At 42.3% G+C, this 25,698-nt stretch overlaps 1 protein-coding gene across 12 annotated transcripts in view; it reads right to left on the bottom strand.

The window, feature by feature from the left end:
• The window catches only part of tanc2b (tetratricopeptide repeat, ankyrin repeat and coiled-coil containing 2b), a 118,545-nt gene that overhangs the window by 31,833 nt on the left and 61,014 nt on the right, over positions 1-25,698 (bottom strand). For 6 of the 12 annotated variants that reach the window (XM_058621347.1, XM_058621351.1, XM_058621348.1 and 3 more), the window contains 3 exons: positions 11,317-11,433; positions 4,772-4,920; positions 893-1,076 (listed from right to left, as the gene is read on the bottom strand). In XM_058621347.1, the coding sequence (XP_058477330.1) occupies positions 893-1,076; positions 4,772-4,920; positions 11,317-11,433 (450 nt within the window). Of the gene's footprint in view, positions 1-892; positions 1,077-4,771; positions 4,921-5,205; positions 5,399-10,033; positions 10,055-11,316; positions 11,434-21,305; positions 21,618-25,698 lie in introns of those variants that run through there. The other 6 variants (XM_058621353.1, XM_058621359.1, XM_058621355.1 and 3 more) reach the window with 5 other exon arrangements.

Genomic DNA, 25,698 nt, shown 5'->3' with positions numbered 1-25,698 from the left:
CAGAGCACGGAATGGAGTCAGGCACACTTTCTGTTCCACACCCAGGCTTAAAAGTTTGATAGTAACACTTTGAGGTGAACCACGCCCCGGTTTAAATGACCAATAAAGACAACTGTGGCACTGAGATAATCATTTTTAGTTAAAAGAACCAAGCTACAACCTCAGGCATGCTCCTACTTACTGACACAGGCTTTTATCTGACTTTGAAGCTAAAATCCAGCATTTAATAGATTTGCCTTTATTTGTATTTTAACTTTATTGCCTCATCCATATTTTACCACTTGTAATCTTCAATTACTGATTAAAATGTGCGATGAGTGCATGGCTGAAATCATGTAAATAAGATGATGAAAAAAAACTTGACGCAAAAAAAGATTAAAGTGTTCTTTAAAATAATTCCTCTACTTGAAAGTGTGTTGTTTTTCTACAATTGCCTCAAAAGCAAATGTATGAAAGCACCGAAAATGTATTAGTCAAACAAATCAAATATAAGCTCCTGTTGCAGTATTTTTTACGATGAGGCCTTTGCAGCAAAAAGACACGGGTTAGCAACCCGGTCGGAACGAGGGCAATTATTTTGACAATTTAAATTGCCTCTAGGTGTGAGAGATTGAATGATTTGCCTCTATGTGTTAGCCCTGCGATGGACTGACGACCTGTCCAGGATGTACCTCGCCTGTCGCCCTATGTCAGCTGGGATTGGCCACAGTAGCAGTAGACAATGGATGGATGGACAACGATGCTACTTTTAAGCCTTTTCCCCAAGGAAATTGACCAGTATTTTGATTCATTGCATGTTTTACAATAGGTGCCACAGAGTTCTGAATTAGACTACACATACACAACACATATGCATTTGCATTTTACTGTTTTTTCTGTGCTCAGGTCTCACCGATAATCCCGCTGTCCCTGCTCTCTAGTGTTGATGTGGGACTGGTGACAGAACCGTAGGCACAGTCCTTGTTGCCAGCCTGGCCAGGCATGGCAGAGGGGAGGGTGGAGCAGGGGCTGCCTGCAGGGGGGGAGGCAGTGCTGCTGGTTAGGGTGGAGCTTGGGCTGATCCTCTGGTTCTGACCCTGGGATAGACACACATAAACACATTTTATACGCTTTGTTTGTTTGTTCCAACAGCTCAATTATTGTACGTGAGTATAAATGACAAAGTATAGTGCTTGAACTTTTAATGTCGGAGTCAGAAACAAATAAAAATGTCAATTCAGTCCCGCAGTGTTCAAAATTTTAGCCTCCTGCTGCCATCACTGCACGAGTCCTGCTTATAATAGTGTCACCCTGACACACACAAAACACCACAACCTTCATAATATCTAAAAAATGTGTGGCCTTTTCATGAAGTCCAGGCGTGAACGAGCTTCCACCAGTAACACCTACAGGTCATAAATAAACCGCATGTTTGGAGAGAGGTAAGTCAGAATGTGGCCTTAGAAAAACAAAACACAACAACGATGTGACATTTCTAACATCAGATCCCATACAGTCCTGTGGCTAATGTGAAACTATAAATCTTTCAAAACATGATGAATGTAGGAGTTACCTGACGAGTATGATCTGACCCTCTTTGACAGGTCTATTTTTATGCATATTTTCCTAATGACTGCCCGGACTACAATTAAGTCTGAAAAAAGAAAAAGCTGAACGTGAGCTCCCATACGCGCACTGCATTTATGTGTTCCTTTCCTTTCCCAGCATTGTTTCGGCACCATGTGGTGACCGTCTTCTGCTTCGGCTCAGGTTAGATGACATGAGACCACAGAAAAAAAATAAAAACACTCTGCTCTGTCTATGCTGCAGCCGGTTCACTAAACACAGAGGTACACATGCCAAAAAAAAAGATACGAGCATTTGTGTATATCAAACACACAAAGGCACAAGAAAAACAAGAATGCAAATACTGTGGAAAGAACGGGAGGGTGAGTTTGTGATGCTTGCAAAAATGTAGTTACTGTAGGGGGAGTAAACGGAACATGATTACATTCAGAAGTAAGGCTGACCACTGATTATTCTGTCAATTATGAGATAGTAACAGGTGATCAATTAATCACTGGATTAGTAGACTGAATGGACCCAAACTCCTCCTGCCCTCACATCAAAGTGTAACTGAGCAAAAGCCCAATTAACAATTTGAAATTGATTGGGCAATCAAGCGTGGCCCCAGTATCATTAATTTGTTTTGCACATTTGCACCTGCCTGTGTGTAAATGCCACATTTAGAAGACATTACAACATTTAGAATTTTGTTTAAAACTGCTATGGCATCTTAGTGCTCTGTGCCTTTTGTGAAGTAGCGGGGCATTAATGCTTTCATCACCTTTGGCCGTATTTTAACATAAACCAAAGGTTTTGGTCAAATACATCTTAGCACCATATTTCATGACAATGGCTGCAATAGTTTTAGAGACATTTCACTTGAAACTGGGAGGAAAATGAGGAGGATCGCCGTCAAGATCAATTCTCTGGGAACAACGGATATCTGAGCCAAAGGGTCACTGTAATCCATCCGACTGTGTCCAAAGTTCTAAAGAACATTATGTTTCACGCCTCACTAAATATCATGTAGAAGTGCTAGCCAATCGTCAGAATTGTTGTCGGTTTATCAAGTTACTGTTATATCACTAGTCGGGGGCATTCCAATCCATGACACGACAATAAAAAAGCAACTCCAGCAACACATGCACGAGTGACACATGTGTAGTCTACTGCAATACTCCAATAGAACAAATCAGCTACTTATTCTACCTTTACAGCTATAGAAGAAGTCTCTAGTTTGCTGCGCCCTTGAAATAGACAGTGCTTTGTTGACATTTTGTACGGCCCATTTACGAACATGATGGGAAAGAATATAAGAAACACATTTCAAAACTCGCATTTCAGAGCCACACCACATGCTATGACCTATGTAATACACATATAGCTCTCTCACAAACAAAAACATAACACAAACCGGCCAATGTATGATTTATAACGGTGGAATATGTGGTAGAGGGTGTCGTTTTGGACAGCAGCAGGATTTTTATAGCACACAGTAGCACTGGCTGAATTATACACTGTGTCATCTGTAAATACACTGTCCATTATGGCACATGACCTCTGTAGCCCCCTGCTCAGTTGGTTGCACAGATTGAGTGAGTGAATGAGAAACGATTCCCCCCCCCCCAACACTTGTTCGGTCAACAGCGGACTCTGCTCTCGTCACGGACAGCGCTTTAAGTGTCATGTTTGCAGGAGCTTGACCCGGACGCAAAAACAAAGCGATGCACACGGACGGATGGAGCTTCAACCCTCCGTGTGCCCACAGCGACGCTGCGGCTCTTTCCAGTGGGCTAATGAACCTCATCTTGTGCAGGCGCGACCTTAACTGCCGCGTGAGAATTGGATTGAACTTGGGAGCATTTTGTCTATTCAGAGAGCAAGAGCACGAGCGTATGAAAGGCAATTAACTGCACTGTCTGAGAGTTAAGGTCACCTTGTTCCGTCAGCTGGTGAGGTCTTGCAACAAAGACATCAGCCATTGCAGGAATTTAACCGTGTCACATTGAAAATGGTAAGTGGTTATGAAGAACATGAAATAAAAAACTAAACAGGTCTATATTGTATTTGCCTGGCTTCACTGAACTGACAATCAAGACATTAAAGTGACTTGTTTGTGTCAAACATAAAGTAGGAGTAATTAGTGACATTAATCTAAATGTAAATCTACAGTATATATATTGTAATTCCTGTCGATCCAAGTGAGTAGATCCAAAACAACAAAATCACAAGAGCCCACCATCCAAATTACTATTAAACTGTGTCCTTTTGAATTGTGTTGGTTAATGAATCAAGCTCAATTACAATCTGGAGAAGAGAACAGTGCATGGGGCAGATATCTAAAATAAGTTTGTACAGTGTGCACGATTTAACAGGGTGCTGGTGTGAGTCACATCTCTAAAAAGTGCCGCTTGAATAAACCTCTCTCAATTTAAACACCCCCACTGCTACAGCAGCACTCACAACAAGCACAGGCAGACCATCAGCCTAATCGCTTATCCACACTACTTTAGTGAAAACCCGTATCTGTGCCTGCTGGAAATGCTGTAGCAACAGGTTCACCCCTTTTACCCCCTCCCTTTTCTCCCTTTCACTCTTTCCACCATGACTGTTATTTCCCCTCGGTTTGGAAAATTCATACCTGTCAAATTAGGTTTAGGTAGAGAAACCGGGGCATCCGCTATAGGGCTCAGAGCAGGCTTTTTCTGCCAAGATATGTTTGTTACACAACTGCCAGATTCCCAAATAGAAAGGTTACACTGCAGCAAAGACATGCTCAGCCTTACCTGCTGCATGTCAACTCAACAAACTTACGTTAAATTACACTGGGTATTACATAAGAGTATTTATCTAGATGACAGATAGCTGATAAACTGTGAATCCAGCTCACTGTGGTGTACAGAGAAGTCTTTTGATCTGGCAATCTTGGCTTGCAGACATCTGTCACAACTGAGAGTAAACAAAGATATTATGAATTATAAAAAGCTAAACTGATCGAATCTGCTGACTGCGTGTTTGTTCACATTCCCTCACCGCAGCAATAACAGCAACGGTATAAAGATAAAAAAAACAAAAAACGATTACATTAGGATACAGTACATCAATACGGAGGATTAAAATATTAACCAAAGCTAGGCAGGAATACTTTATCGCAAGTCTAACACAACCGCCAGACAATGTTTCTCTTCAACTGACTGACAGTGACTGAACGAAACGTCACCATTACCTGTCTCGCCTCGGGTTCCTCCATGCTGTACTGGGTACCAGCTGGCCCCTCACTCACTTTGTCTCCCAGAAGGAAACCCAGGCGCGTCATCAATGTGTTGGCTGCCTCATCCACCGACGGAGGGGGGCCCAGCTCCCGGCTTGACTCCCCTGCAGAGGCAGAGAAATGGAAGAAGGAAGGAAGGAAGGAAGGAAGGAAGGAAGGAAGGAAGGAAGGTGGGAGATGACAGGAGAGTGAAACTGTGTCAGTGGTGGGCAGAAACGGCACAGCAGCTCATTTTCAAATCATTCACACACACTCATTGAAACACCACGAAATGCTAAACACACTGAACATCCACTACTCTTGTTTAATAAACCACAGCAGCAACAACAGGCCTCGACACGGGACACTAAACACCTGCGCTCTGAACAATACACAGAAAAACACCCTACCTGAGTTTTGCCGCAGCTCAGTGCTGTGCATTACAGACACATTCCTCAAGAGCTGGATGTTTTGGTTTAGGTGTCTGCTTACTTCAACTCCAAAATCCCTTCAGCCACAACTACAATAATCCTTTCAGGCTGCTTTCAAACCCCTTTACCACGCTGACTGGCAAAAAGCCCTGTGCACTGACGACAACTCCTTCCGTACCTCTCATCACCACTGCAGCTTGTGTGACGTAATAAGATACGCCCTTCACCTGTGTGTGTGTGTGTGTGCGTGTGTGAGAGTGTGTGGGAGGGAGAGAGAGAGAGAGAGAGAGAGAGAGAGAGAGAGAGAGAGAGAGAGAGGGGGAGGGACATTTTTATGCATCCACCTCCCTGTCCTGTTTACAAAAGACTCCTGATGCTAAAGAGAGAAAACAAACCACCGGGATGAGCCTGTGTGATAATCAGACGATCCAAAACACACACACACACACACACACACACACACACACACACACACACACACACAGCTTTGAACAGGGACCCAAAACTAAAATCCTTTAATGACCTCATCACCTGTCGCCCAGTTGCTTGGTTACTTCCTAACCATAACAAAGCCTCATCAGTGGTGTCATATGTTTCAATAACACCTGGCTATAAAGCCCTAGAGGTTCCTCGCACTTCCTTCTATATCAATTTCAATTCAATTTCACTTTACTCACTACAGTGCTGTTCTTAGAGCTGAAGCGTCCACTAATTACTCTCCCCGGTGCTTATACACTAGTATAACTCATGGCTAAATACCAACAGGTGTAATTGAATGCATCAACCTCTGAATTGGCCCCGACATTAAGGAAGTGCAGCCGGCGCTATGAGATGGCTGGCATTGGAATAAATAGTGGCAAGACAAGACAGTTAGCAGCTGCGCAAACTGTCTCCTCTCTTTAGCTCTCCACGCTCGTTTTCCTGCAGGGCTGGTTGGACCAGACTGGCAGGTATCTGCACCAAATCCTGACTGACGACCAATAGACAGTCCCAGCTGCCTCACCACCTCTCCGAAGATAGACAGCTTGAGTGAAGCCCGAGGTCTCTCACTCTTTTGTTCAAAGACCTGAAGACAGACAGGAAATCTAAAGCCTGGACTCCCCTCAGTTCATTCATGCACGGACAGGCAGGCCACAGTCAGGTTCCTCATTAGATAGACTCTCTGAGCAAGCGTCGTACGAGGAAGGGGGAAAAAATAAAGCCTTTGAAGCAAATGGCTATGACATGTTGCTGTGCTTCAATTAACACACACACACACACAGCAGCGACCAATAATGAGATAATCACTGGGCATTATGTCCAAAACAGCTAAGTACTTATGACTTGGCTCAGTAATGCAGTGTGATATGTGGTATATGGTGGAGGGAACGTTGATGAGGGCCTCCAAGGTCACCTAATCCCAGAGCATCCCTGGAGAAAGACTGCAGTAATAGAGAAGGTGTAGATGGAATTACTGTTCCCCCTCTTTACAGCTAATATCACAGGGGACCGCTGAGATGCATCGCCATCAAGAGGAGAAAAATGCAGGAAAAACAAAAGCAAAACATGTACTCACTGGTCACTCTCAACCAAAGCCGGCCACAAATAAAGGGTTTTAAAGAAATAATAATCACCTAACCCAACATGCATAGAAATAACATTTTAAAAGTAAAATGCAATAAAAATGTAACCTCACATAATACATTCTCTATCCTGTGACTGTTTCAAAATAAAAGTCTGTGTTGGTGCACGGCTGAAATGTTTGGTCTGCATTTACATTCTCTTTGCATAGCACTCTCTAGATCACGGCACGTAATCTCAGTGCAAAGAGAGGCGTAAAGGGCTTGTATCTTTTTTTGGCTGAATTTTGTTTTTGGGCGTAACATCAGTTAAACTGGTCAGAGTTTTGTTTGTTTGCGTTCCCTTGAAAAAGCCAGGTGCACCTGTATCAGCCACACGGCTATTTCAATGGCATATGTAGGAAACTGGAGAAGTGAATGATTCTCTGCAGTGGAGGTCATGGATCTGCTTGTGCACTGGGAAAACGTGCAAGATAAATACAGCATAAATAATAATAAAACATTTTGAACTAACAATGCGTCCGACCACAACTCATTTTAAGAACAACACACCCTCGGGCGCACCGATGACACCGGGGCATTCGATACTGACACAATGTTGGCACTGGGTGTGAAAACGACAGCTGCATCGATTGGAAACCAGCAACGACACCTGTGCTGTGCTGTGCGCCACACTTTGCCGAGTGCAGAGCCTCACATTTGAACGGACTCTTATATTTATTTGTCCACACTTGCCTCATTTTTTCAGACAACCTTGATCTGTCTACTTGAGGTAACCCATGAGGAGGACGTTAAAACTGCCGGATAAAACCGGTTTGTGGGCCGCAATCGGCCCAAGGGCCATATGTTGCCCATGTGTGTGACATAGAGTATGTGTGAATTCTGCGTGTGTTAGCAGAAGCAGCAGCAGCAGCAGCAGCAGCGTCTGTATCCGTGTGTCTGGACATGGAGACAGTCAAGGCTTCCAAGTTGACAGACTGGTAGTAGTAAGCAGAGAATACATTAACATTAGCACTGATTAGTCAACTGCTCTTGGGGGGTCATGAAGGGTGATCAAACGAAGGCTTTGGCTGTGTCTCTCTCTCTCTCTCACGTCTACCTATCTGTGAAGTTCAACCATTTATCTTCACAGCTGTCTGTCTGTCTGTCTGTCTGTCTGTCTGTCTGTCTGTCTGTCTGTCTGTCTGTCTGTCGGAGCAAAAAAACTATTGTCACGAGAACATGGTCATTCCCTTGAGCTAAACACAGGTGATCATTGAACCGTCACACTACTTAAAAAGAACAAACACTTAAACACATTCAAATTCAAAATGATTATATAATCACAGGGGATTCACACATGATGCATGTATGTATTGATTCCAGCTGTGCTTTTTGTCCTTTAACTAGAGCTTGTGACGGCCACACACACTCTTACTGACACCACTAGAGACGTGCATTGAAGATGACTTCAAAGCGTCATCGTGACAGTATCATGAAAGACACATCACAGGGACACCATAAAATCCTTAATGATCACACCTCAGGCATACCACAACATTTCTTATTTTTCTAAACCAGCCCCCCCCATGTCTCTCTATTTCTCAAACACACACACACACGCACACAAAATTACATGTATATAGTGTACATGCACATTAATACGCACTCCTTTTCATTGGATTCTTGAGCTGCATGGGAGACAGATGGTTACCATAGCAACTATCTTTGCATGCAGCCAGGAATGTGTTTCTGTGCAAGCGCATCTGTTTCTCCCCTGGCCGTCCACAGATCTGCCCTCGCGCACAGAGAGACGGGAGAGCGAGGCATGTGTGCTGCATGCAGGAGACTGGACAGCACAGGAGAGGGTGTTAAATATGCCTGGACTGCAGGTAAGATAACACACACCATGTGGCCGCTCCTATTTCACTCAGAGAATTCTCTCCAGGCCACAGAGGAGCTATTATGCTGGCTCAAGGTGAAGAAAACTCAAAGAAACAATGGATGTACAAATAGAGATGTACGTACTACAAAAACATAATTACAAACCAGGGAGTGGATCAAGAGGGTTCCCAGGAATGACACATTCCTCATGAGCACAGTGCAGCAACTGTAGATGTTTCAATGCGAAGAAGTGAGGATACCAGACTTTAGGACTGTTTACATCGTAATAAACCTTTTGGACACTTTCATAACTCAGTGAGCAATGCTGCATTGTGATTTGATGTGCTCTGCATTTCATTTCCTAGAACAACCAAAAAACACAGCTTTGTATCTTGTTATTTCACGCACACAGAGTTTTTAATATTGCATTTTTCAGTAGATGAAGTGTGTAATGATTTATGGATTTGGATGAGACTGAGGCAGTAACTAAGGTCCATTTCCGTCATGGTTGTGAGGTTTTTCTTACATTTTGTATTTTCGCATGTATTATTTCTAAAACAAATCTCTCGTATTCATAGACTTGTGAAGAATCGTATCCTTTCTGCTCTGCTTGTAGGTTCATGGTCCATCTGCTTCGTTATATACAGCAGATACCTGATCTATAAATCACATGTCCAAACCAAAGGAGAGAAATAATGGTTCACCTTTTCTGGTTTTCATGATGATTCTGTAGAGCCACTCAAATCACACTTTAAACAGCATGCAAACATACCTATACCTACCTATAAATATCACTCCACGTTTCTCAAATCATTCATTCAGTACCGGTAACGACACACCGTCTACTCATAGTATTTAAGCTACAGTTACAAGATTGTTTTACTTCCTCATTTCCATTTCCAGCTGCCAGGTTCTGTCAACGCCTGTCTGGACAGGCCGAGAGGAAAAAGAACATTTCCATTTTGCCCAAAACCTTTTTTTTCTCCTTTCTCCTCATTTAAAAAACAACAACCCAAAAACGACTTATAATACTATAACCTGCAATACTACCAAATACTTCAGATCTATTCATCCGCTTTCATACATTCCACTCTCATGAAACAGAAGTGTTCTTTTGTTAGACAGGAAAGGAAAACTTTAACGACTTTAACAGTATATTGTTATTGTGATAATAGCTTGCACGTATGGTGGTACAAGTACCTCGTCTGGGTATGGACTGTAAGAAAGTTGAGCTCCGACATCGTTACAAAAGCTTTCACTCTGTAATGTAAAGGGAATAGCTGAGGGTGAGGTTTATGAGCTGGCTCACAGATTATTCACAAACCATATTTATGACCCCACAAATTTCTTTGTGGGCCATAACAATCAGCTGATACCTGACTTACTTCCAGGCAGCAGAGAGTCAGCTGTGGAGTGTCGACTGGCAATGAGATGAGATATTAAAGTCAGTGCGCTGCTGCCGTTTGTGCCAGAGAATCCTTGTTAAGAGCTAAGATGTCCATCTGTCCGACTGGGGAGGGGGGGGGTGCGCAAGTCATCAACCCCCGAAAACTCATCTCAGCTCTCCTGGCTCCGTTCCACCTTTTTGGTTGTTATTACGCAGACAGTGAATCCCTGTTTGTCAGCAACAGTTTCCCTGCCTCAATGGCAGCCGAGATTACCACTTCAACCCTGAAATGTCACATCTGCAGTGGCTCATAGCAGCTCATCACAGCTCATCGATTATTCCAAAGTCTGCTTCGCGGGACTTATGCAAAATAAAGAGTTGACAGTTTTTCCCCGTCCGTGATCTTCAACATAAAGTAAAAGGTTAAACCCTAATGTGCTACATACTCATACAGACGTATTAAATGTGATAAAATGTTACTCGAACACATATCTATAGACGGATCACCTACTTAGCAATCGCACTGAGCAGAGACTCAGCAGTACAGGCTGACAGATGGAGGGAGCTGGTATCACTCCGTCAACCATATCCCTTCTAAATTACAACAGTTTAAGCCCTGAGATTCCATCAGTATGTCCCCCATGTCTCAATCCAACTCTGGGACGCCGCGGCTTTGTTCTACTCGGCTGACAAGTCCGCACCGCCACCAGAGATGCAGCCATCGGGCCAGGTCCGGAAGCTTCAAATGCATTTCTCAGTAGCAACAGGAAGAGGAGAGGCACGATGAGAAAGCAGATATACTAGAACCAAAATCTCTGCAGAGCACTATCCTCGAGTGACCCGCATTACTGTCCTCGCCGTGCCAGGAGGGGAGGGATGGGAGGTTTGACGGGGGGGACAGATAAGGGGGGGGGTTTGTTAAATCTGGACTGTCCACAGGATTACTGAGCAACCGCCCACTGTGAATAGAACAGCAGTGCCACCTAAACAAACTCTGCCTCCGAGAAGCAGCACACAGCGAGAGCCCAGCGAGAGAGAATTACACAGAGAAAGAGCGAGGAGGACATGAGGATGGACACAGTGGGCTCCGGCAAAGCTATTTCATTAATGACCTCAGTGTTTTCGTGTTTACAGCAGTGGACACAATTACCAGCAAGTTTTCAAATTTTCCTAATCGCTCACTGTGTGTGTCTCTCTCTCTCTCTGCCGAAATTACCGACAGGACCGCACCATGCATAAAGTAACAACGAAATGAGGGACGAGCTGGCCAAAAAAACTTACCAGGGCAGTATGTGTCCAGGTCTGGATTCTTGGCAGTGGTGGAGGTGTGTTTAGGGGAGCCAAGCTCTGATTGTGGAATGCGAGGGCTCTCCACAAACTTTGCTTTCCGCAGAGGGGCTGGGAGCAGAAAGCACACACAAACATAGAGAAGGAGACAACACACACACACACACACACACACACATACACACACAAAGAGAAAGACATGCACACACAGAACAGGGGTATGGAAGAAGACAAGAAAGACAGGAGTGACAGGGACAGGACAAGACAGAGAGGGAGGAAGACAGAGAGCTCATGAACTTGAAGCAGCACATTTATAAAATGAAAACAACCAGAAGGCTCTTTTAAATAGTTTCTATTTGCTTTGGTATGAGTAAACAAGCAAAACTGGCAAATGCTACCGGGCAATAAGGCAAATCACTACACTGGCCAAACCTCAAAGCACCGCTGAAAGGGAATCTATCACCATATTTCCTCCATGCATTTCACTCACAAAGTAGAAAATCAGATGCACCTTTGAAACTGAAAAGATTGAGTGCAAAAAAAAAAGGAGAAAGAATAAAGTTGTTTTTCTGTTTGTCCAATGTCATAACCACACCGAGGCTGCTAATAAGATCCATTTTGGGAATGTCCTCACGCCTGACTCGGGCACAAAGTCTGGGACATCGACTGACTCGCCTCAACAAGAAGTTCACAGTGAGGGTGACAGAGAGAGTGTGTTGAAAGCCGTGGGTGGCAGCTGTGACACAATCTTTTCCCGGGTTTTTGGGGAATGACATGGGGCTTCAGAGGATTGTTACCCAGACAAACTGACAGCATCATGAACGTATGGAAGGTCCATGAAGCATAGGATGGACATGCGCTGAGGTTTGACCAATAATGTACACACAGAGAGAACCCATCCACCTAGTGTAATCAGCAGAAGACCTACAACCCATACTGTCCTTGCCATGCTTACCTACACTGAATATTGCGTAATACAGCAGAGGAATATTGACATATTTGAATACAGGACTATTCTTTATCCACTAATATCATCTAAATTATGTGTAATTTATTTTATTTCTTTTCTTTGCTCTGTTGGATAAACAAGCCATGGCTAGGCGTAATTGGCTTTTTAAAACAGATTCCAACCGTACCGTATGGTGCAAAAGTTGTCCCATTCTTATTATGGGTTAAGTGCACACGTACAAAGCTATCTAATGTAACAGTTGCTTTGTCAAAGGCATATTTGCCAGGTTGTACAACAGAACACGTCTTTGCCAAGGACACCGCTTCACTTCACACGAGTCGACCATCTGTGCAGCTGTCCATGCAGGTGCATATTACCGACTAAATAATGAGCCTGGAAATAACAGTGAAATACGGCACCGCGGACTTCAGACCAAGTTTTTGTTGGTAGAAATCATAACCACTTTCCTCTGCCTCGAGACACCGATGTGCCAACAATGCACCCCGACACACCTACATCTAACATGGACACACCTGATTCTAACATGGACACACCCACATCTAACATGAACACTGAACACTGACACTTCAGGTGCTGGACGGGCAAAAGACAACAGTGTCGGGGTATGAGACAGCACAAAGAGTCTACAAGTCTTTGTTGTGTAAAACCACAGAGAGTCTTGCATCTGTAGTGCGTACCTGATGCATTTCTGATGCATCGACAACAGAAAACAACGACGGTGACACCAAGCACATGCGCGCCGTCGGTGCAGGGCGAACGCGACAGCGCTCAGTGCATGTGTGTAGACGAAAGGCCGCATGGATTCATATTCCACCATTCTAATTCATGTCACAGAGTGTCCAAAAAAATCTGTCTGCCACGTTAATGTCCTCTGATTTGCTGCTAAGTGATCTGATGTTTGGCGTGCGATCGGTGAACGTCTGCACCAAATGACACGGTAAAACATCTATTAGTTACAGAGATTTCTCAGTGGAAAATGGTAAACGGACCAAAGTGGCAGCGTCCTCCCTGAGGACATACCAACAGGCAGAGGTATTTCATGGCGTGGCACTGTTGGAATGTTTCTTTGTTCACTCATTTGAATTACTTTGTTAAGATCAGCTACTTCATCCAAATCAACACCAACAACTTCTTCCTTGAGCCATGTTCCAACTTTCTACATAATCACTGAAATCTGTTGTCAAGATTCGACATTGTCTGCTCACACATACACGCAGTCAAACAAACATGACAAAATCTCCTTGGCAGAGGAGGAGAGGAGGAGGAGGAGGAGGAGGAGGAGGAGGGATGACTCCCGTCAGTGCTGTGTCTGTACATGTGAAGTGGATACGTTCACTTGTCACATGCACGGTGTTAATACTCCACGTGTGTGCTGTCTGGAGGAGACTCTGGTAATTGACCACTATTAGGAAGTGAGCCAGCACAGATGCCACGGTGAGAAACCGCAAGTGACAGCCAGGTGGAGGAAGTGACCAGAGTCATCCACGACTGGATCCACTGCAGTGACAGAATCTCCAGAGAGATGCATCCTTGACATGTTCTGACATTTTCATTACTGCTAGTAAATCCTATAATTTGCATTCGGACTAACACTGGACTTTGAACTGAAATGGTACCAAATCTAATTTCTCAAAGTCAGACTAATACACTCACATAATGTGTTTGTAAACTGGATTATTAGACGTATACATTCAGTTGGAGCATCATCAAACTCTGGCATTCTGAGCATGTACCACAGTTCTCACCTCCCACAATAAACCCTGAAATAATAGGAGCTGATAGACAGAAGAATCAGAAAGGGGCCATGTCGCCCACACCTTCATTCAATAACTCAATAACTCCCCAATTGTGCTTGTATACCAGGACAAGGGCAGTAGTCCAGTTGACTTTGTCGTGCATGGAAATGCACTGACCGAATAGGGAGCTGTATTTATCTGAAACAGATGGACATCCTTTGCTCTGATATCAATAAGCTGCTCTTGCACCTGCACTGACACGCTTGCAACAGCTGAGAGTGTGAAGGACCGAGCCGTCGCACGACAATGTGTCTACAAAAGAGCACCAACAAAAGGCTCCCTCATATTATATACTGTACCGTAAACATCAATACACTAGATTTCCAATGCAGTCTAAAATGTTTTCTCCTCTATAATATAGATTTTTGGATAGACGTCGGTGGAGGGGAGAAAACCGCTTCTTTTGTATTTGCCACCCCGATCTCCCCTTTATAAAATGGTGAAGTGACAATGTCTGTTGGAGTAAATCCTCTGCTATAGCACAGGCTGCAGCCGACTAAATCCCAGGGACTTGTCCCCCTGCAGTTCTGTTGTCAGCGAGTGCCAGGCAGAGGATGGGTGACAGTGTGATGGATGGCAGCAGGCAAATCCACTCCTCTAATGAGCTTATGAATAAATATATCTAGTCCGGGTGTGTAGATGCACGTGGCCATGAAATAGATATTTGTTACATTGCACTGGGTGTGAGGTGTGTGTGCGTGTGTAAACATGAATATGCATGTGATGTGGCATGTACAAGTGTACATGTGAGATTAGAGTGGGAGAGGGAATGCAAAGAGAGACAGAGACTGGTGACAATAAATATGCTCAAAGATGAGGGGAAATTTTAAAAAGCTGATCTCTACTCCCAAGATTATCAAGCATGCGGGGCCTCCTCCTGTTGGTGGAATTATCAACAAACAAGAAAGTCAATAATGCAATTCAAATTCACAGGGCGTTGTGCATATAAAGTGTCTTTTTCATCATGAAAATTCCCATCAGACACGACAGGATTTGAATATGTACTGGAGACTCTTATATGTAATGCACATTTTCTCATTTCTCGCTGCAGATAAGTGAAGGATAAGAAGAAAAAAAAAAACTGTCTGTACTGTCTCTGTTACGCACTACCTCAGGCACATACTCAGACAAAGGCGTAGGTACACGAATTAACATACACGCACATAAAGAACAATAATGTGGGTGAAGACACACGTTGCCCAGCTGTCTGCAACCCAAGCAGACCAAAACCAAACACGCGGCCCCGGTAGCTATGGCAACAGCGGAGCACAGGGAGGGAGAAGACGAGACGTGTCCACTTTTCACTAAGATAGCGGGAGCACGCGGGGAGAGGGTGATTCCACCAGCGTTAAAAGCCACAAGGTCCCAACACATTTGCTCAAATATAATCAAACAACTTCTTCGTATTCACAGCTCTCTGCTGCTTCGGGGGACCAGGTCCTCACCTTGTCTTGTCAATTCAAGAAATTCACCTTAAAAAAAAAGTTGAAAAAGAGCTGAAGCAGTTTGTTTGCAAATTCCTTGACAAACTCAAGGACAGTGTAGATTGCAGTATGATTGCAGTACTTATGAGTTCCTGCAATTAAGATATTTGGTTTAATCACTATCTCAATGCTTGAAGGGATATTTTTTAAAGAGGATATGAACAAGTGAAAATGTTTTACTTTCATTGAATATTTTACAATTTGGTCACAAAAATCTATCTATCTAAGGTTTGGATAAGGGTTTAGAAAAAACGTTTTATTTATCTCCAGATACATCTTAAATGTATAATTCTGATTATAATATTTAAAATATGAATGCCCTTTTCAGAATAGTATTGTATGATATGAAATTGTAATTCCTTTGAACGTCTATTTGATCATCACACAGTGATTTTAGATGAATTCATTCATTTTGATGACCATGAACCAGAGGCTTGAGCCCAGCATGCACACATGTATCCGAGTCTGAGGATTCTTGCACTCGTCTTGTTGACTCTTCAAAACAAAACAATGCAGACCAGATCTTGCTGTGCAACACACAATGAGCTGCACACTCCCGACCTCCCAACAGAGGAGGCCGACAGTCAGCAGCAAGTGAAAGTCCATTAGCCGTATAAGCTGCCTCTCCCTCTTTTGTGAATGCATGTGAGTGTCTGTGTGGGAGTGTGTAGCTATCATTACAGCCTTGGGAGGATTAGCCAGGCGAGGTGAGGCACAGGCAGAATTTTCACGAGGATGGAGGGAGGTGCTGAGGTTCTAAGAATGCTCATTAGATGAGCTCTCGCCAGCCCAAAAAGCTGTTAATTCAGCGTTTTACTTAACCTTATTGAGCTTGGATTAAACCAGTAGCTCACAAGTGATATTGAAGCTGAAGCAACAAACGAGCAGGTTAATCTGGAGGACCCAAATATGCAAGAGAAGATTCTGTAGCAGACATCCTGAGCTGTTTATCCCCCCGAAGAATCCACAAAAAAAAACAGAGATTGTTCACAAAGCATCTGTTGCACCACCTACCACCACACACATCTTCTATCATAGCTCGTAGCAGTTCGACACACTGGATGGCAACAGAGCAGGCAGAGAGCAGATAATTGCTAGCACTGGGAATATTGAATTATACCGGCCCTAAAAAGCCTTGGTGTCTCTCTCCAAAAAAGTCTTGACCAGAGGAGAAGAAAAACAAGGGTCTGCAGTGGAGATGTGTTAAAATTAGAGGTGAAAATGGAGTATAAATGGGCCTTATGCCTTGCACCAGTAACCCAGTAAAGATTCTTTTGTTATTTAGTTATTTAAGGAGTGTCGAGTGCTGCGAGTCAGTTTTAGAAATGGTGAGAGAAGACACAGGAGGAGGGCCGGAGTTAGAGGATGCTCCAGCAGCATCATTTTGTTCTCCTGTGTGGGAGCATTTCAGATGTCGTGTTTCCTATGATGACAGCATCTGTGCAAGGACATTTTTTTATTGACAAGAAAACCTATTCTTAGTTTGACAGAACAGATTTATAGTTTATATTCTTACCTAGAAGGCAAACAGCTGTTAACCTTTTTTTTTTGCAGCAATGTCTCCCCTCTTGCTTGAAAAAAATAATAATCTCACATTACTTTGATTTAAGATAGTGATGTGCCTAATCCATCTGCCCCAATCTTTCAGTTTGATTGCATGACATGTCATGCCATAGATCTGATGCTGATGTATGGTTTAAAAATAGATATGAACTGAACCGTGGATACAAAATATAGAATTGAATAGTACATAGATTTGTACTGGACAGGGAAGCAACATAAGGAACTTCAGCTAAGGTTAGCCTCTCCCCCTTCCTCTCTTTCACTTTCTTGGTGGATATTTAAAATTTTAACAGTCTATTATTGTTGCCTTGTTGTCTCCGCTCATCATGTGACAATTCTCCACTGCTGCGCTAAGGCAGACACACTTTCACTTTGAGTCTCAGCCTGTTGCTGATGTGTGAAAATTAACCAACTAGGTTCAAAGTTTTTTTTTTGTTTTGTTTTTTTTAATTAAAACACTTAGTGGGGAAGTTATGTATGTGGAAGAGCATTTACATGAACACAGTGTTCCACACTCTCAGACTACAGTATCTCTTTTATAATGCTAAATGTCACTTGCATATATTTACATGTACACTTCTTTAACTTTCTGTGCTCCATCACTGACACTGAGAAATGACACTGACCATTTCACACACACTTTCTCATCAGGAGATGCTAAGGACCTGAGGATGTCAGCCAGCTATAACCTTAAACAAAGCACCACTTCAGTGACAGTGAAAGTAGCATAATTGCCAAGCACACCACTTCATACAGTGGCCTTAAAATAGCCTTGGGCTGTCTTGACCTCTGTCTCAATTGGAGTTCAGGCCTGAGTGGAGATATTTATAACTTCCAGGGTACACGTACTTAAAAAATCATTGAGAAAACCAGGATGTGCTGAATTTCAGTGAGAACACTCAAAATAAGACCATAAATAAAGAAAGTATCTGATGAAGATGTCAAGATAACCTTCTACTATATCATTTAGCAGGACATAAAATGTTATTTAAAAAAAAAAACAAAGAAAAAATGCTGTTGTGTCATCCCACTGACATACAGCCACTCAAACTCGGAGCTGTGATCCAGACAAAATGCCTTATAGCGCGGTTCAGCACCCAGAAATGACTGAGCAAATAAGTTAACAGCAGACAGACAAGTGGTGAATGTTAATACAGAGACTGGTGTCGCTGTGCAGTCGTCCGTACGAGTTTGGATACGCATGGACACACATACACACATTATGACACACTTCTTTTGCCCCTCTTTCTCTTGTGTATGTGTGTGACAGGAAAAGTGTTTACTCAGCTCTCCTCCATCAACATTCTCAGAAAGCAGTGAGATGGTATATGTAATGCACTCCTCTGGTTTGTAAGCAAATCATAACATCGCTATTAATAGACCACTGCGGGTTTCTCTATTTTAACCCGTTTTCCAGAAGGTACCACTTTAGCATCCAGGTAAAAAGCAAATAGGAGCAACAGCCACACGAAACGGTTAGTAATATAGAAATAAATTAATTTGTTAAGCATGAAAAGATTTTTTCCTTTGCTGTACTTAAACTCAAATAAAAAATAATAATAACAAAAAAACCTGAGAATTAATTAGTAAACACTGTTGTATTCAAGGTTAAAACCAAAAGAAGAAAATATGAATGCCCTGAAAATGCCCTGCTACCTGAACTGAAAAATGCTGAGCGATATTTGGATTCTAAGATGAAGAGGAAGCTAGTTAATTAACAAAATGCAGACACTTCCATGGTATTTAAAAAGAAGAAGTCAGTGAAGGAATGATAATCTTCATTAACAGGAGGTAGGAAGTTATAAGAAACTAGTACAGCCATCACAGGATCATATAAAGTGGGATAAGCATGCTCCTATTGCTATTTCATTTTTAAACATTAACTTGAAACTAAGATTCAGCTCAGAGTCTGAAATCACACACTAAATTCTTTTATTGAAGTGCAGCTCTTTTAATTTTGAATTCTTTTAATGGAGTCCAATGACAGTGCTTGACTGAAATATTAAATTCACAGTGATGATGTTCCCAAGAAAAATGACAGAGGGCCAAGAAGAGTTCCTTGCGGTACACCATTGTCAATATTACAAAAGGTATGTTAAGTAAGGGTGTAACTGTACAATGTGTTGTTTCGTTCATGACAGGATGTTCCGTACGTGAAGCTCTGTATCATGAACCTTTTTTTTTATTATTTTATCATAATCCACACCACAAACCGAGCCAAACATCCATTTGCCATATGCTGTATGGGCTTTCTTTATAAGGTTAAGGGAAAATGACAGATGTGACTGCTGAGGTGTCTTAGCAGATGCATTTCTTTAACAGAGCTTAATCTGAGGGGGATCAAGAATACAGGAGAGTGACATCATCTTGCCAATGGCAGCACTGACTGCATTTTCTGTCTTCGTAACACAACACAGTCATTCTAGATCCTGGGGAGTCGTTACAGATGTAGCACTGTTTTCAGACAAATAGCTGAGAATCTATTGAGACATGCTGCTTAACTGTACGGTGAAGATGCTGAATCACACAAAGTGTTCAGAGTGGTGAAAAAATTCAATCAGCCATTCTGCCACTAAAGGGGAAATATAGCCAATAATCCACTGGTAAGCACAAAAACTACCACAATAATCATTCCAGGTATGAAATATCAGTCCAACCAGTTTCCTCTTATACACTGAGGACAGCATTTTTGAATAGTCTTGTTATTTCTTTTTCAGAACTTGTGCTTGAGCTGTTTGTCTGACACAGGCCCAAGGGACTGCAGAGGAGGGATCAAATAATTCCATGAATCAATATCACTCTGAACCAATGCAGATGGTATACAAGTTTTATTTGGCTGATTCACAGTAATGGGCGGCTAAGGACCCTGTGATTGTTTTGTGAATAAATATGAAACCGTGGGCACTGAAATGCAAAGTTAACCATGAAAAAAAAACTCATGTCACCAGGTGTATTTGTATTACATGTATGGATGTGGTTGTGCTAGTGAAGACCTGTCCTAACTTATAGCTACATTTTCAGGCAAAACTATTTATTTTCCTAAAATGTCCACAAAGACAAGAGCGAAGCAACGTCGACCTCCTTGTTTTACGATGGCAAGTTCTAAAGATCATCCACAACCACAGTGCATGACCAGGTTTAAAAAAAATAACAATAATAATAATAAAAACGCCATGAGAGATCATGAAACAGGAAACAACCCCAGAACAATAAACTTGGCCATTTAGCCACAATGACATTTAAGTCCTTGATGTCATTGTCTGTACTTCCTCAATGACAGCTGACAAGCTAAACTCATCAAAACAGCCTCCAGGTGGTGATACTAAGTGTTGCAACCAAAACACGGCTGTGGGTGCCTCATCAAAAACCATTCACCTGCGTCCAGCAGTAGCAGCTGCTGATGAGGTACTTGTGTTTTGCAGGCAGATAGTGTTATTGAGACATTTTGTTCTGTTCATACAGCAGCTAGCAGTCCCACGGGGATAAAGGCACGGAGCCTGCAGCACTGGAAATGGAAGGAGGAACCACATCACAGCGTATGACAAGGTGATTCTGGTACATAACAAGCTGCTGCTGCTGCTGCTGCTGCTGTTGACTGCGTGGCGTGGGGAAGATATAAAAAAACTGTTTCCCATCAAGCCATTTATGCTACATACATAGCTGTGCTCATGGATAGGAAAAAAAAAAGTGAGACTCACAATAACAAGAACAAGCACCATTAGCCACCCACAGCCTGTACTTGGACACGCACACACACACCAAAGGATTCGACGCACACACACACACACTCAAAGACAATTGAATGCTCACCCACGCTGACGCATGAAACAGACCAGCTCGCCATGAAAAAAAAACAACCAAAAAAAAACCAAAAACACTTTGCACTCTGGTCGATTTACAGGTCCTCGAGCCTACATTGTCATTACAGTGCAGCCCTTTGACAAACGCATCATTTCATGGAGAGAAATTACTTTCCTGCACTCCTCCCATGAGCCTCATATCTGTACAAACGTCATTCAAAAGGGCTGACTGACGGCGCTGCTCCAGCTGTAAGGTCAAAGAGCAGACAGACCAGGTGGAGCAAAGTTGGGGGGGGGGGGGGGGGGGTTACAGTTTGCCAGACATAAATAGAGGAATGAAACGAGCGAAAGAGGGTGTGGCAGGGCTCACCATTCTCAAACCAGATCTTGCATTCCTGAAGGCTGGAGTACGGCACCAGCCCCCCTCCTTCCCCCTCCAGCGACACAAGCAGTCCTTCGTCTCTGAACGATGACCAGTTCATCAAAAAAGAAACGGACAAAGAAGAAACGGAAAAATTTGGGAAAACAAAAACACCTGCAACAGCGCAGGAGAGGACGAGCGCGGAGGAAACAGATGCTTCTCCCTCTTTCGGCTCCTCCTGCCTCCTTTCTGAGGAAATCTCCACAGGTTTCAGCGCTGATGCTGCCCGCTCAGTTCAGTCGCAGTAAATGATACAGAGCCAGGCAGATATGGCAGTGACAGGAGGAGCGAGAAAGGAAGGAGGAGGAGGATGGAGGGAGGGAGGGAGGGAGGAAAAGGGGAAGGAGGAAGGAAGAACGCAGCAGTCACTGTGTCACTGGGGAAAGAGGGGGACACAGAGGTGACACCTGTGATAGCAGCACACACTCAGGGCTGACTGGTGACCAAAACCTTTGCCACTAAGACTGGAAAAAAAAACAACAACAGAAAAAGAACAGAAGAAGAGAACAGAGAGCTTGTTCTGCGAGGAAACCGTGAACACAGATAGGAGTGAGCGCCTCGTTCGCCTCCGTGACTGCATTAGCGCTTAGCGTGTTACGTATAGATGCGAGAGGCACACTCTCTCTACAGGAACAGGAGCCCAGGTCTCCAACAGATGAATGGTGCAGTGCTGCTGTTGTCATGGCAACCGCAGAGCAAAAGGAGAGGGAGGAAAAGGGTGGGTATTGGGGGAGGAAAGAAAATAGCATAAAAAAAAAAGAGAAAAAGAAAGCAGGGAGGGAGGAATGGAGTTTTGCCGTTCACGGAAGGAGCTTTGGGGACACATCAGACCATAAGTGGGGAGAACAGAGAGCAGAGGTATTACTTGAGAAAAAAAATAAACCTACTCCATTTTCCCCTTGGGTTCAAGCGTTCGTCTGTCCTTGTTTTACCCTTGAAACTGTATTATTTGTACAGCTGCAGCCATGTTCTGTGGCTATTTAGGGGTTCAAACCCAGAGGGCTAAGAGTTTATTGTGTGCCTTTCTTTGCTTTTGTTGTGGTTCACATCCGCTGCTGCCTTCTGATTTTGTTCTATATTCATCTCCTTCAGTCACACTTATTTCCCCGGAGTGACATCTACAACCCACCCCCCTGTGAATGTTACCAACAAGCCTCAAAGATGTTACAGTCACATTTGAAAGTTTCCAAGTGTCTGACGTTACCTGTTACTCTAAAGTCTGTACCATAAAACCCCGCAATTTCTTTGTCAAACAATGTTTGCGTCATATTTATTTGTAGTTGGACAAAAAAAAAAGAAAAAGACAAATTGACATCCACAGTGGTATGATACAAATGGAGTGCACTGTAGACTCGTCACATGAAATAACAAGTGGGGGTGGTTGATCACATGCTTGGCTTTGACTGTAACACTATAATCACTAAAATAGGAACAGATACACTTGCTCCAGGAGGTTGCATAAGTGCATGAGAAAACATTTTGACAGCTTTTTTTCCCCCTTTGGAAATGAGGAGCTCAGTAATCCAGAAACACTGAGTTTGAAACTGAAATGTAGATATTGTTAAGTTGTAGCCGTATGTAATCGTACTATTGCAATACAGAGGTTTGATGATCAATAAATCAACTATTCCCTATATTTCCCACTGCCGTCATTTCAGTAATCCAAAATATCAATAGCTTTTATTTTATTATTATAATAGCGACTAAAAATTTGACTATTTGGACGATTTGGACTTTATGTTGTGGGAACTTTTTGTTGTTTCTGAGTCATTTCCTTTACATTCATTATATACCACATACAGTATATATAGTTTTCAAAAGTATTGTCTGTGACCTTTACACCTACAAAATCAATGTTATCTTTCTAACATTATAATCATTGATTTCTTTGTTGTTGTTGGGTTTTTTTATTACTTCTCTCTAAATTAAAAACATTTTTTTAATAAATCTATCTTTGTAGTTTATCTGATTTATGCAATTACAATCTAACTAAACGTCTGCAGTTTCACTAATAAGCAACATTTACTGAAAAACAACTATCAAATCACATATATTTCATTTGTAAAGCGCCAAATACCAACATGCAACATCTCAAGCCACTTGTACATTCTTCTGTGAGTGTAGATGTGTCACAAAGGCATAAACATAATTAAATAAATAACACTCAAAGGGAGACACTCTTTTTTTTTTATTATATCAAGTGCTCTTAAAGCAAAAGTCTGACATTTTTAAAAAAAACATGCTTCTTTTGCTAAGTGGCAGAGAATTACAAGAGATTGCCAAGCTAAGAAATTCTGTTTCTAAGTTGTAATATATATTTATTGTTTATGTTTGGGGGTTTTTAACTTTAAAGTGGCCACAGTTGGATTGTGGGACTAACGGAGCCGTTTAACGCTAAACTAAGAGATTTTTTCATATAAGAACTGTTCCTGAATGACTCATCTGACTGCACACTTTATTTTCCTTTATGTCCACACAACAACGCTGCATTAAAAGTGACCTACTTCTTTCATGTCGGCAGACGCAACAGATGTGGGATACAAAGAGCCCTCATTCACCCGAGTGACTTCACGCTCACATGAAAGACCTGATGTTTACATATCATGAAGAGTATTAAAGATTTGTGATTACGTCCCATCACGAAATCAATTGGATTAAATACGACAAGAATTTAATCTGCGTGGTGATTGAATGCTCCTCCCTGAGGGCATCGCACTTTTCTCTCTGCACTTAACCGTCACTCTTTATTCTTCACCTGTGACAGTGGAGCTGAAAATGTCACATTTCCCTGCGGCGGAAACAAATGATTCGGAGGTTTCCGCGGGGGGCTGGGACAGTTGAGGCAAGAAAATAACGGCAATAATTGAAGAGCAATTTTCTCCGGGCGCTTATACGGTGGGTAAGGAGGCGTCCCAAATGTCATCTGAAATATTCACAGAGGACGCCAGATGCCACATGAATGCAGGAGGCATTGAGAGGGAAAGATTGAGACGTTCAAAATGTCATTTCGCCTTTCCAAAACGCACGGGGAGGGAGGGCAAAACATCATAAAGTGCTGACAACGTGGTGCACTGCAGGTTTGGTTTCTTAGATGACATCACGATAACAAGAACACGTCTGTTACATTATATCAAACAAGCAGTAGGGACGCACTGTTGTATATTATGTATATATGACATAATATTATACATAGTATATGATAACACTATTATAAATGAGCTGGCTTGCAGGACTATTAAACATGTATTTGTTAACTTATATTAACTCTGTTACACTACCAGATAAAGATTGTTTCTCAATAATGCATGAAAATAAATGAATATACTGTATATATAACTGTATGTATAATATACAATGTACTGAAAAAACTATTAAGTAGTGTACTTAATGAGCTCCTAAACATTAAAACATTGCATTATGCTTACACTTTGACGCAATATATGTTGTATAACAAAGTAATTAGAATTTAGAGATTCAATTCCACTTTTTCTTTGTAAAGCTTTAAAGATTTTTACTTGGATTACTTTGGCTACATCTGCATTACAGTTATTCATTAATTTCTTATTGTAATATACGTAATATGCCGTATATGTAAATATACGGCTCAAAATATGCCTCAATCATTTACATCAATGTGAAATAATCAGTGTTAAGACACAATTTCCTTTCGATCAGCTAATTATTACTAACTCTAGAAGCGATTTCCTGATGACTAATGGTATCCCCAAAAGAATAACTTTAGAATAAAAATAATTTCAGGTAATAGCTCAACAGGTAATCCCATTGACTCCATTTGGATAGACAATCAGACAATAACAATAACAACAAAAAAAGGAAAATCATTTGCATAAATGCAGCGTCCATTATGAGAGGCTACTTTAACAGCGCTCCGCTGCTTTAATGTGGGTCCTTTAAGACCACCCACACAATGAGCTGGAAACCTGACCAAGCAGTTCTGCTCACTGCGCCTTGTGCCTGACCATCCACACTGCTAATGATCACTTTTATACCTTCATCATGTCCATTTAGAAGTTAGCCCACTGTAGCACATTAAGATCTTAAAGCACCAGTGAGACAACGGTTTTTAGATCTTCTCATATTACATAAGAACTTTTTTTTTTTCCTCTCTCTCAGATTTTGGGGGCCAGATGCAATTTTCCACCTTTATGTGGCGATCCATGGGGAGGCAGTAATCGTATTGATTGCTGCCATTAATTAAGCGAACCAGTGTAATCTGAAGAGAGATGTTGAAATCATTTTGTTTAAATGTTTCAGAGTGGAACAGGGCCAATCAATCAAGCGGGGGAGACGGCTCTAGTGTGCCCGGCACTTGAGGGAGGCG

This window comes from Solea solea, chromosome 21 (genome assembly GCF_958295425.1).
Source record: "Solea solea chromosome 21, fSolSol10.1, whole genome shotgun sequence".
NCBI lineage: Eukaryota > Metazoa > Chordata > Actinopteri > Pleuronectiformes > Soleidae > Solea > Solea solea.
The sequence above is the reverse complement of the archived record's forward strand: the minus strand, read 5'-3'. Positions and strand labels throughout refer to the sequence as shown.